This window comes from Lepidothrix coronata, unplaced genomic scaffold (assembly GCF_001604755.1).
Source record: "Lepidothrix coronata isolate B3197 unplaced genomic scaffold, Lepidothrix_coronata-1.0 Scaffold49, whole genome shotgun sequence".
Lineage (NCBI taxonomy): Eukaryota > Metazoa > Chordata > Aves > Passeriformes > Pipridae > Lepidothrix > Lepidothrix coronata.
The window spans coordinates 148938-162019 of NW_016690229.1; the positions used below are offsets into that span (position 1 = coordinate 148938).

The 13082-nt window shown below is 46.2% G+C and overlaps 2 protein-coding genes across 8 annotated transcripts in view; one reads left to right on the plus strand and one right to left on the minus strand.

Moving 5' to 3' along the window:
- PTPN1 (protein tyrosine phosphatase, non-receptor type 1) overlaps positions 1 to 9506 on the plus strand; it is a 34315-nt gene extending 24809 nt beyond the window's left edge. For all 3 annotated transcript variants that reach the window (XM_017815244.1, XM_017815246.1, XM_017815245.1), the window contains exons 4-9: positions 854 to 952; positions 2682 to 2819; positions 3291 to 3500; positions 4180 to 4341; positions 4969 to 5204; positions 6231 to 9506. In XM_017815244.1, the coding sequence (XP_017670733.1) occupies positions 854 to 952; positions 2682 to 2819; positions 3291 to 3500; positions 4180 to 4341; positions 4969 to 5204; positions 6231 to 6435 (1050 nt within the window). In that variant the 3' untranslated portion in view covers positions 6436 to 9506. The remainder of the gene's footprint in view (positions 1 to 853; positions 953 to 2681; positions 2820 to 3290; positions 3501 to 4179; positions 4342 to 4968; positions 5205 to 6230) is intronic.
- Positions 9507 to 9845: 339 nt separating this feature from the next.
- The window catches only part of FAM65C (family with sequence similarity 65 member C), a 59452-nt gene continuing 56215 nt past the window's right edge, over positions 9846 to 13082 (minus strand). For all 5 annotated transcript variants that reach the window (XM_017815243.1, XM_017815239.1, XM_017815240.1 and 2 more), the window contains 4 exons: positions 12490 to 12692; positions 12164 to 12247; positions 11461 to 11551; positions 9846 to 10843 (listed from right to left, as the gene is read on the minus strand). In XM_017815243.1, coding sequence (XP_017670732.1) covers positions 10743 to 10843; positions 11461 to 11551; positions 12164 to 12247; positions 12490 to 12692 — 479 coding nt within the window. In that variant the 3' untranslated portion in view covers positions 9846 to 10742. The remainder of the gene's footprint in view (positions 10844 to 11460; positions 11552 to 12163; positions 12248 to 12489; positions 12693 to 13082) is intronic.

The window sequence follows — 13082 nt, forward strand, 5'->3', positions numbered from 1 at the left end:
GCACACAGCTCTTGTTGCCCTGATTCAGGACAGGGGAGGTTGATCACAGGGTTGAACTGGGATGTGGGATAGTTGAATGGGCAGCTGACTGGTACAAGTTCTCTGTTCTGATCCAGAATTTATTTGATTTTGAATGGCTTTATTTAAATCTAGTCATTCCTTCTGAGGACCCTGCCTTGCTGTTCTGTTTGAGCAAAGGGATGGACAGCAAATATGGGGCACAATAATGCTGGTTTGTGTTGCCCAAAATTCAGAACAGTAGCTTTGGAGTGGGAAATAGCGAAGAAACACAAGACAAACAGGAAGTTAGAGGGAAATCTGCTTCGTGAAATAGATAGTAGTCCTTAAAAGGAGTTATCACTTCATTCAGTCCCAGAGCAGATCCATGAAGATTCTGGAAAAACGTGTAATTTGTTGCTGATCTGGCATCATTTCAGTGTTTTGAGTGTTTATCCATTTAGTCAGGTAATTTTCAAGTATCCTGAATCAGGTTGATGTATTGCAGAGTAGTTAATTCTGCTCTTAGTTAGGCAGTGGGGTTTTATTTCCCCATGACCTCTGTATACCTTTCCTAAGAAAATGCGGTATTTTTCACTCCCAGTTCTGTTCTCACAAATGAGACTCAATCTCTCTTCCTCTTATGTGTGTGGGGGGAAAAGATGAACCATGCTTTCATGGGAAAATTCATAACATGGAACTTAGAGCTGTCTCACTGCATTTTTTTACAGTTTTAAATGAGAAGTTGCTTGTAACTTGACTAAATCTATTGCCCAGCACAGTAGCTGTTACTGGGGAACAGTGCACTGACAGTCACAGAAAATAATGCTTATTTCTGGGGATTCTGTCTCTGCAGGGACCTTTGCCAAATACTTGTGGTCACTTTTGGGAGATGGTTTGGGAACAGAAAAGCCGCGGTGTTGTCATGTTGAACAGAGTGATGGAAAAGGGATCCGTAAGTACTTACCCAGGTCTAGCTCTGTGCTCATCTCATCTTTAAGGTTTTTGTTTAATGAAAAGCCCAACTAAAACCAACCCAGAGAACAGGGCCAGGTGACTGTTCAGTAATTTTATCTGAGAAATTATGCCTAGAATTGAATACTTGGGCGAATTGGGGTTATTTTAAGTAATTTACCATCAGATAAGTAGAAAGTTTGTGTTCCTCTGGCACGTGGAGAAGCTGCTGCCTTGAGAGGAAATGCCTTGGCCTTTGTGATGGTGGAGAAGATGGAACCATCGGGCTTGGATTTCCTCCCTGGCTCAGAGCTCTGCCTCAGCGCTGGTTCCACAGCTGTCATCCCTAAAGAGGCCTGTCAGCTCTGCAGATCTGGGACAAAAGCAGCTTTAAAGAGTGATAGAAATGCCCAGTTAAAAGTTGAATGCTGCAGTGTAGTCTGTATAAAGACCTTTGGAGAAGGGGTAGTGAGGATGTTGGGTATCCACCGGTGATAACTGGGTGGTCCATGCTTTTGCATCATCGGGAAAAAATTCCCAATAATCAGGAAAATTCTTGGGCAATGAGTTGTGTTTCGATAAACTGCTGTCTTAATTTTTGAGTGTTTTGCTGTTTTTTGTAGTGCAAGTGACATTTAATCTTCAGAAGAGATGCAGTAACCGTATTTTTCAATATTTTCTTCCTTTCCAAGCATTCCTGTTCTTTCTCAGCACATTCTCAGTTTTGAACAAAACGAGTGCCTGTGATCCCTTAGGCTGCTTGCACTGCTCAGCAAACAGCACTGGGAGCCTCACAGTGGACAACAAAATACTGTTTGCAGACACATTTGTGGAGAAATCAGACCCAAAGCCAATTGCTGTGTCTTTATTACAAAACCAAACAAAAGTGCAGAGAATTATAAGTGCATTCTACACCCCAATAAACACAGTGCTGCCCTTCTCTTTGGTTGGCTCACTTAAGGCCCTGGCATGCAGCAGTCTTTGCAAAACTAATCTCTCTGGAAGACTTTTGATAAGAAAATTGAAATTCAGTCAGAAGTAGGTAATGGGAGCGTTTGCTGAACACAGGGGTTTTTTGTTTGGCACTTCACCTTTAAACTGTGCCATGTAAAATCAAAATGATCTCACTGCTATTTTTATTTTTTGTGGTGAGTAGATGGAGTAACCCAAAATTTCATCTGATGTTACCCTTGAAAGTAGCAATGTGATCATTTCCTATATGTAGCTTATTCATAGAATTCATAATACTTTTCACAGTGTATTCTGCTCTTGTTAATATCTGTCTCTTCTTTTGAAGCTTAAGTCTTTGATGTGACAGTAATAAAATGCAGAGTAGGCTTAAAATTCAGATTTTGGCAGGCTGTTATGAGAGCTTTTGTACTTAGTTATTAGATTTTTGTTTGTTTGTTTGACACAATATAAAATAAATAACGACTTTGGAGATTTTGATTAGATTTCACAGCTTCACACTCTTTCAGCTTTCAGGTAGCTGCCCTCAGTCCTTAGGTGTTTTTATGAGTTTAGTCAAGGTCAAAATAATTTGACTTGTGCAAAAGTGGAGATGTGGTTCTGCAACATAAAGGAAGACTGACATTCTTCACACTGTAATTTCTTATAATAGAAGCAGATGAAGAAATTGTCTCATAAGAAAAGGTTGTATTTAAGGATGTTTCTTCCTTACCTTTTACACAGACATAAATGACATTTGTATGGCTCCTGTTTGTTTTTAGATAAAGTGTGCACAGTACTGGCCACGGAAGGAGGAGAAAGAAATGTTTTTTGAAGACACAAACTTGAAACTCACCTTGATATCTGAAGATATAAAATCCTATTACACAGTACGACAGCTGGAGTTGGAAAACCCGACCGTAAGTACAGGATCTCATCCAGTCCCATCCCTGGCCCTCTCCCAGGGGGAGATTCACCTCCTGAGAGCAGCAGGGGCTTGGAAGAGATGGTCAGGAATTGCACTGAATTTGGTGATTCTGCATGAGATTATTCCTCAGTCTCAGTTTGTGTGCTGTGGACAGGAAACTCTCAGATATTTATTTAACATACCTGGGAAACTCGAGGCCTTTCCGTGTCTCAGCTGTACACTGAGCGATAGAAGCTTTTGAGCTATATTGAAAAAACTAAACCATCCTGTAAAGAAGTGCATTTACTTGTCCAATTTCCTATGCCCAAATAGAGACCTTCACAACAAGAGCTAATTATTTGTAGTTTCTTGGCTGTGCAGCTTCAAAAGCTCCCTCAGACTGGTGGGACTTCCAGTCAGCAGTTCCCAACACTCCTGACTCGTGTATCTGCTCTAAAAAGCTTCCCAAATGCTGTTTTTCCAGACCCAGGAAACTCGGGAGATTCTGCACTTTCACTATACCACGTGGCCTGACTTTGGTGTCCCCGAGTCCCCGGCCTCGTTCCTCAATTTCCTGTTCAAGGTGCGGGAGTCGGGCTCGCTGAGCCCCGAGCACGGCCCCGTCGTGGTTCACTGCAGCGCCGGCATCGGCAGGTCCGGCACCTTCTGCCTGGTGGACACGTGTCTGCTCCTGGTGAGGCTTCCTTCTCGTGGGCTGGTTCTGCAGAGGTATTTTGGGGAGTGGTTTGAGCCTTACAAGAGCTGTGGCAGCAGGGCCTGGGAAGTGTCGTTGCCGTGATTTCCATTATTTCACTCGTACTGTTTTGGGAGTGTTTTCCAAGGCAGGTCTGATTGCTGAGTGGCCATTTGGGGTCTGGGGAAGAGAACTCTCTAGTTTTCAGAGTGATTCACAAAGACAGGCTTTGCCTTCATGGTTAAGAGACAACCACACTAACCAGACTTAGATGTCTGCTAAGTCATAGCGTGAACTGTCCTGAAACAATGCAAAGCCCATCTGATGAGTTTGCTTTTACAGAGTCACCTGCACTTGTGGGCAGGAGGAAATTGTCCTGACTTCAACATAAGGCTGGAATTCTCTTGGCTTTATTCTCTCACTGCGTGAGACCTACAGAAAGCCAAGTCAGGCCTAGGCTAAAATGTCACTAAAAAGAAAAAAGGGGGAAAGGGACAACATTTTGGAGTCCCGTTGGTTTCCCCTCAGTCTTTTTGGAAGCCCAGTAAAAAGCTGCTCATACCAGTTTGATGTGAGTTCATTAACTGTGTAATGGGAAGGGCAGTGTGAAGGCCCTGCCACAAGATGAGTCCTTGTAGTGAACGTCACCAGAACATAAAGCACGTGTCATATTTTTCAGATGGACAAACGGAAAGATCCTTCCTCTGTGGATGTCAAGCAGGTTCTCCTGGAAATGAGGAAGTACAGGATGGGACTCATCCAGACCGCAGACCAGCTCCGCTTCTCCTACTTGGCTGTTATTGAAGGGGCAAAATTCATCATGGGAGATGCTTCAGTGCAAGTGAGTGCTGTGGGCAGCTCAGCCAAAGGAGGAGCTGCAGCTCCATGGGAACTGCAGCAAGTGTGTGGGATGAGGAGGAGAAAAAGAAGCTTCAAGCTTGGTGCTTGTTTCAGCTCCAATACATTTTTATGTTATGGGGTTCTTCAACACAGTGCTTTACAGTCTTTCACAACCTGAAGTGTTGTATTTAAGAACCTTCCAGAGAGTACCTGTGAGTTAACAGGTGCCTCGTGTGCTTTCCAGCACAGTGACCAGGGTGTAGCTGCTGGCATTTTAGATAATAAGAGTTTTCTAATATAGCAGAAGTCTAAGTATTATGATTAAATTCATCAGGTTTTTTGTGATAAGCAAAACTCCAGCAAAACAGATCCTATTTTGTGCAATTTAAGTTTTCCAGAAGTAGACTGGAATCTCTTGCATTTGTATCTGATGTGTTCTGTGTGTAGTGGATGTAGCTTGGGTTTGGAGTTCTTGTGTCTGGTTTCTCTTTTTTTTCCCCTCGATGCAAATGAAGAGCCACTTTAAGAATTAATTAAAAGGGAGAGTATAAAGATTCTGCCATGGTAAAGTTTAGAGTAGCTTACAGAGAGAAGAGAAGAGCTTACCAGGGCTTGTCCTTCCCTGAAGGAGCAGTGGAAAGAGCTCTCCAACGAGGACCTGGACCCCCCACCTGAGCACACCCCCCCACCTCCCCGGCCACCGAAGCGAACCTCGGAAATGCACAACGGGAGGATGCACGAACACACGGAATTCTTTCCCAAACACCCGGGAGCAGAGGAGGAGATCACACGCTCAGTGAGCACCGTGGAGGAGACGGTCCCAGACGGCAGAGCTCGTTCACCTGCACCGCTGAGCACAGACAGGTAATTCAGGGCTTTTCCTGCCGTGAAGTGTCCCGGGATCTCTGTTTGTGTGGAGGACATTGGCACATCAACAGCATTTCACACAGAAGGGCCTGAGCAGATCGAGGCAGTGTAAGAGTAGGAATAGTAGTTCCAAGCCAAAATTCTCTCAGTCGAGGTCTCACACTCATGTTCGTTTAACTTCCCCGTGGGCTGGGGCCTCTTCTGGCACCCTGTTAAGAAGTGACAGGTGATGGGTGTGTGGCTCTGGGAGCTGGAGATCAGTGAGAGGTTCCCATAGTCTTAAATTCACAGAGCTGGGAGGCTGCAACCAGGAGCTGAACATGGTGTCTCCCTCCAAGTTCTGCTGCAGGCAGGGAGATAAAATGGAAGTGTTTCCCTGCCCAAAAGAAACAATGTTTTGATCTGGATTTTTCTTAATTCACTGGGGAGATTCTGAAAGGAAAAATACTCAAATTCCAAACAATATTTGCTAAAAAGAAAGGAAGTCTTGGAAACAGGAACACACACAAGTGGAGGCTTAGCAGTGAAAGAAGGAAGTGTTGCACTGGTAGCATCTCCCTCTTTCTTTCTTTGGTGACAGTATAGTTCTGTTAGCAGAACATTTGCCTGCAGTGTGAGATGCCTGGTGATGATTTCCACACCCACTGAAGGTATGGATTTAAAACTGGTGTCTCGTGTCTTCTCACTAGTGGGATAAATCTGAATTTCCCAGTGAATAAATAATTTCTTAGAAATTATCATTTAGGCAGTTTAGTGTAAATGAACATCAGACATGTCCAGCTCCAGAGAGCTCAGAGGTCAGATTGATTTTATTTAGTGTAGTCCCTTGTCTGAGGATGGAGCTGAATCCTCCCTGGAACTGCCTGTCTTCATTGGTTGGAGGCGCTTGGACTGGACATCTGACTTTCCCCTTGCTGGAGTCCAGTCCTACACTGTGCCAGGGTTCAGGAGGGCTCCATGGCGAATCCAGTGAGGAATATTTGTGTCCACCCAGTACTGAATATTGATTTCTTTGTCCTTAAGCACTAGTCAAGACACTGAAATTCGGAGGAGAACTGTTGGTGAAAATCCGCGTCTCTCGCCCCACAAAGAGGAGTCCAAGTCGGAGAACTCGGACGAGGAGGATGAGAACATGGTGACAACGTGGAAGCCATTTCTAGTGAACATCTGCATGTTCACTTTCCTCACAGCAGGAGCTTATCTCTGCTACAGGGTGTGTTTCCACTGATGGCTGTTCCAGCAGGATGGACCCGCGGGGAACACGCCCGGTCGGGGTTTGTGGGAGCTCCTGTGAGAGGGAGCAGTCCAGGCAGGGGAGCCTTGTCTCAGAGCAGGTAGATTTAGTGTGAAAGGCCAGAACTTTGGGTAGGGCTTAAAGAGAGAATTGATGCACTAGGGTTTTATCCAGCCCTGTGGTCCCAAGAACATAATATTCTAATCTCAGGGCCTTAAAATATTCAGGAGTAAGCAGAGAAAATGCCAAATAGTTGGTTTCCTTTTTTGGTTTTTTTTTTTGTTTGTTTTGATTTTTTTTTAACTAAATAATAGAATTACAACACATTGTTGTTTTTAGCCTTTTTTAAAAAGCCAGTTCATTTTCTTTTGTTTCAGAAAAAGTAGGCACAAGTGAAACTTGCTTGTACTCTCCAAGTGTTGTAACCAAATACATGACTTACATTGACGAGTTCCCAAAAAAGAAAAAGAAACCCACATACCTGAAGAATGTAAACCTTTGGAAGGGGAGGGGTGTTTGTGGTTGGTTTTTTGTTTCTTTTTTTTTTTTTTTTTTTTTAAAACTTGCTTCATCATTAAAGACTGAGTTGTGGGCAGTGCCTGTGGTATTGATATATTTAATCTTGGCATAACTGTTCTTAAAGAGCTGATTGTTTTACTTGTGTTGATAGAACCAGGCTTCTGCATTTGCTCAGGGTATCCCAACACGTCCAGCTCTTGGATTTTTTCCTTTTTTTTTTTTTCCTTTACTAAGTGTATCTCCTCATTGACTTTTGTTGCACTCTACTTGCACATACGGCTCTTTACATTGCACCATCCTTTCTAAAGCTGTTTTTAGTTTTATATTCTGGGTTAGGAGAGATTGAGGGGGGAGAGAGAGAAACAGGAAGGGAAATTCAACCAAACCACGTCCACCAGCACTCTGCCATGGAAGGACCAGTTCTTAAACCTCATCATTTGGAATGTAAAATGCAGTTTCACTCTCCGTGTGCTCCGTCAGGACCAGCCGTTGCTTCCAGCCAGGGGAGAGGCCCCGGGGGTGCTGCAGGCACGGGGCAGGAGAGCATTTGGTAAATCCAGAGCAATCCAGGCTGTGGCAGCTTCCTTGAGACACAGACAGTTCACCAGGAGCCGGGTTGGTCTGTGAACATGTCGGTTTATGATGCAAGTGTTTGTGTGTTCTGCTTTGTGTAAAGCCAAGATTAAAGTCCTGGCTCTAGGTGGGGGTCCTGCAGCCAGGCTGGGCCCAGCACTGGCCCTGCTGTGGGCCTGGCCCAGGGCTCCAGGGTGTAAAGTGCTTGTAAATAAGGATTTGGGGGTGTGGGTAGGACTGGGACTGGAAGGCAGCATTGCACTAGGCAGCCAATGCTGTTCCTCTCGGTACTACCAAATGATTAATAGTTTAAACAATAATAGCAAAGATTTCTTTGCTTGTGTCGTGGAGCAGAGGCCAGGAGCAAACTCACTGCTGAGAGCTGTCGAGACTGAGCTGACCCAGGACAGCTGGTCTGCAGCACTGTTACTGATCTGCTCGTTTCATTTCTCAAGTCTCTGTAGATTTAGAGCACTTAAGCACCCCCTCAGTGCAGGCCTTGCTGTGGAGGAGCCCAGGGGAGCTCTCTCCACTCAGTATTTATTTTTGCCAAGCTGGCTGTAGGTGTAGCTCTTCCTTCAGTGGGTGAGTAGGTGAAGGGGGTCGGGGGGGGTTGGAGTTATTTCTATTTTGTGTTTTGTTAAGCTTGCATCAAGGGCTTCTCAAGAGTACAATAATAAATCCTCAGGTAGTACTGGGAATCAATCCTTTTACCTGTGAGACTGTTGGTCAGACCAGTACTTGAAAGGAGGAATGTTGTAATCAGTCAATATTTAGTTATATTATTGGAAACAGGAAAAATGAGTATAGAAAAATGGTAATATATAATGGCTCATCTGTGTATTTAAGATACATTATGTGATTGCTTTGTCCCCACTGTTCTCTCCAGCACGGGCAGGTCCTGCCCTGAGGCACCATTTGTACCCCTTTGTATTAAACTGCATGTGAAGTCTCCGGTGTCCCGATGAAACACCACGTGCTTGAAAGGTGAAAGAACTTATATTTCTGCTTCCTGATGTGCCCAAATGATATTTGCATGACCTGATCCTTAGTGGCTGTGGTTCAGAGGGTGTTGCTGAAAGTCTCCTCGTTCAGCGATGGCCTGTTGGGTGTTTATCAGATAATATGTACTCGCCTAATCCTTGGCATGACTTCCCGTGGGATCCCGTGTGCCCGGTGGTAGCATGTTCCTTTCAGCTGAGTGAGTGTAGTACAGACATTCCAGAGTTTAGTCAGCCCTATCCACACCTCCCCTGGCCTGGGGGCAGCAGGGGCACCTTTGGAAAGACACAAACCAAACCCCCCCCCTCTGCACATGTTCCCAAGAGAGAATATTTTAAGTTTTTGGTATGGCAGGAAAACAAAGCCTCCTTCCTTTGATTCCAGATTAATTCAATTGCAAATGATTCTACCAAGAGAGAGTTCCTGCAGGTCATAGGCAAGCTCTGAGCATCCCCCTTTCCACCTGTTCCTTCCCTCTGTTCCAGGTCCAGCTCTTCCCCTGTCCCAGGACACAAAGTGACTGCTCCCCAGGCCCCTGAGGTGTGGATAAGGCTTGGAATACTGAACTGTTCCCATTTTGTTTTGCTGTCCTGTACTGTCTGTGGTAGTTGGGGGGTGTAAATACCGTGGGGGTGTTGGGTAACCTGTTCTTGGAAATGGACAAACATCCATGTTAGACTCGGTAGGACGTTAGTGAGCTGCTCTGCTATCTGCCTTAAGCAAATATTTACTCATCAGGTCTTTCTTTTTTTACAGATTGCCATAGAATAAACTTTTATAAAAAAAAAATTTTAAAAACTCAACAAAAAAGCTGAATGTTTTGGTATAATACAGTTTCAGGTATCTTGTCTTTTGTGTAAGCCGCTGCTGGGCCTCCCAGGTTAGAGTACAACTGTACAGTTTTTCAATCTCCCATACAAGTTTTCAGTTCTCATTTTAGTTGTAACAATAAAATTCTTTTTTTAAAGAACTTCGATGGGTCTCTTATTGCTTTGGGGCTGGAGACACAGGCTCCTGCTTGACCCACATGCACAGGGGGGCGGGAGGGGAACGTTGGGGGGTTGTAGAGGAAAGTGATTTAAATGTTATTGTAAGAACTTCCTGTAGGCAGAATAAAAGAGATGAGATGAGTCCCCTGTGTCTCTCCCTGACCCCTCCAACTCCCTGCTCTAGTCTTTCACATGAATCAGGTCAATTTGAACTCCAGGGGTCCAAGCCTGACCTGTCCCAGGCAGGACAGGGATCAAGCCCAGTGCCCTGTACCTGTCCCCAGGCCTGCCAGCACAGCACCACAAAACACTCACAGGAACTTGGCTCAGTGGTTTATTAGAACTTCAGAAAACAGTATGAAATCCAACAAATAAATACTGAATAGAAACGTTTTATACACACATATATATATATAAAAATATGTACACACAAGCCCAACCCTTTCAAGTATTGTACCTGAGGCCAGGCTTCTCTCCACGGCCACCCTGCCCTGCCAGCCAGGGGCTGAGGAAGGGCCTGACACCAGGGGGATGATTATGAGAAGTCTTGATCTATGACTAAACTCAAAATTTAAAACCAACCCAAACCTGTCCCTCCCTCAGTCAGACCTGCACCTGGCAAACCCAACACAGACCCTCCTGCTCAGCACACACACTGCTCCCACACACTCTGAGTCCCTGCTGGAACGTGGCCTAAGCTGCAACCAGGCTGAAGACTTTGGAAGTAACAAGTTTTCCTTCTGTAACCAAATTGTCCAGGCAAAAGAACCCACTGAGCAATGCTGCTGGATCTGTTGGTGTAAAAGGCTGTTGTCTGCTGCCTTCCAGAGGGACTGTTGGAGAGTGATCATTTCTCCCTCAGGAAATGCCAAATTAATAAAACACTTCATGGGAAAATAAATCATACTGGAGTTACAGTCTGAGCAGGGGCAGCTAATTCCAGCAAGATGGAGATTTTAACTCCAGTGACAACCTGGTGCCACATTCCAAGAGATCCCAGCTTTCATTCATCCAGGCACTTGGTATTTGATCATGTGCTGAGAGATGGTGAGAAAATGTGTTCCAGCCTGAACTGTGGAGACTGCAAACTCTGCCCTTTGGAAATGAGCCTGTCCTGGGGCAGGATGCAGCACGGACAGAGCAGGGACAACCAAAGCCATCCCTCAGGTCCCCGTGTGGCTGTGAGGACAGGGGGATGCAGCTCCTCCCCTTGCACTCCTAAAACACTGTGATTTCAATCTCGGCCTCGTGCTGGGCAGTTTCCCTCAGTTCACAGCAGATCCTGTCCATTTTCTCGAAGGCTTGGCGGCCCTTTTCCCCTGTGGAGAAAGGAAACAGCCTGTGCTGAGGGAGAGACACAAAACACCTGAGAAATGGGATCCTCTGGAAACACTTCCATTGTGACCTTGTTTGGAACTAACAAGGACTCCCAAACACGTCCCTAAGGGAACAGTTTTCCAAAACCTGCTGGAAGCCACCATGGAAAATCAGGCCTCCTGTCAATGCTTCCATGTGAGTAACAGTTTGGAGCATCACAGCTGGAAAACTTGCCATGCACGTGAGCCTGAGTGTTTCTGGGAAGCAAGTCTGGAGATCCCCAGGACTAAACATGGATCAAAGGGGGTTTTGGAAGAATAGAATAGGGAAACAGTTCTCCAGCATCACTTCCAGCATCTTTGGTTCTTATCTGCCACCTTTTCAAAAGGTTCAGTGGTTCCTAAAGCACTTTATCCTGGAGAATTTCCTTGGTCTGGTTCTATAAACCTCAACACAAGGGCCCTTGGTTGGTACCTGTGATATAAAGTTTGTCTCCATGGTATGAAACAGCTGTTCATGAGGGATTTCCACTGTCTTGGATGTGTTCAGGCTGCACCTGAGGCCTCTCCTGGTCCTGCACTATTTCACATCACTTTTTCAGACTGTTTGAAAGCCTTACCAAAGGACAGCGTTGTTTCCCTGGCTGCATTCCTGACTTCCTCTGTCTCAGACTGGCACAGGTGGGCAACCTGCTCAATGCTCTCCACAGCCTGTGGGAGAAAGGAAACATTGGCCTCAGCAGCTCTTCAGCAGTTTGGTGGATGTTTTTCACAAGGCAAACACAGACACACAAACTCCCATCTCTTCTTGAACCTGAATTCTACCAGGACCTTTCTCTTCTCCCCCAGCACATCAGTTACATTTCCTGACACATTCTCACCTCTGTCACCTCCTTCTCTCCTGTCTTAGGGCCTTAGAAAGTGTAAAAGTCCCAGGGTACAGGTCCCTGCTGCAGGACCATTAAATCAGCATCACCCACCAGGACGTCACTGAAAGGGTTAATCCCAGTTGTTGCTTTGCAAATTGAGTTTAAGAATAAGACTGATTTCTTGTTGTGTGACTGGATATCACAGGAGTTCAAACACATCCCCTGTGTCCTTGTGCTGTGCCTGGCACATCAAACAAGATGCCCACAGCTCCCTCTCCTGCTGCCTTTGGAACAACGGCATTAATGGTTTGGAACTTTGGCAGCCAAGGAATTCAGGAATTCCAAACAGCAGAAAGCTGCTAAAGTGACCCTACCAGCTTTAAAATCTCAGTCAGACACTTTTCTGCTTCCATGACTGTGGCCAGATGTGCCCAGCAGAGCTGTGAACACTTACCCTGAGGTTCTTAAGAGCCAAACATGCAGCTTGCTGAAGTCTTGCATCACAGTCAGATAAAGCATCAGTGTAAAACAACACAGCCTGAATGGAAAAAGGAAAGTAAAAGGAACACCTTGAGTGTTAATCAAACAGCCAAAGCAGACTGACAGGAGCAGCTCTGCCCATCTGAAAGTCAAAACCAGGACAGAGACAAATCACCCGAGCACTGCTGTGGTTTAGGGGCCAGTTCACAGCTAAGCCAAGGGCAGAGGGAGCCATTCCGGGCTGAAACCATCCCATGGGTCTCAGCAGCCCGGCAAGGCCAGGGGAGCTGCAGCGCTTACCTTGGCCCTGAGGCTCCTGCTGGCGGCGGCGCGGCACAGGCAGGACGTGGCCGCTTTGCTCACTCGGTGGTTCTCGTCCAGCTGCAGCTCCCCGAGCAGCCGCAGCGTCTGCGGGAGCGGCTGCAGCTTGTTCAGCCGCTTCCCCTTCAGCTTCTTCAGCGTCTTCAGCCTCCCGGGGCACTGCAGCTCCTCGATCAGCATCACTGCGAGGGAAGTGCTCGGCTTCACTCACCCGCAAACCAAGACATTTGCAAGGAACTCCTCCCTGGCCCGGTCCCCTTTAGCCACAAGCAGTTATTCCCAGGGCCGGCGAGGAAGCCAAGGGTGGCAGGAAGCAAACCGGGACAGCTGCCCCTTTGCCCATCCTGTCTTCTCTCCCTGCCATTGTTCCATTTCCTCCCGTGCCCAGGCTGGGACGGCAGAGCAGCCGATCTGTGCCAGCCCCGGGTGCATCCAGGACAACACCCAGAGCAGGTCCCACAGCCCTGGGCATCGGGACAAGAGCCCAGCCCACAACAAGGAACAGGATCAAGCAAAATACCCGTAAACAGCCCTGGAAGATCTCACTGTACAGGACAAAAAAACCCTCTCTC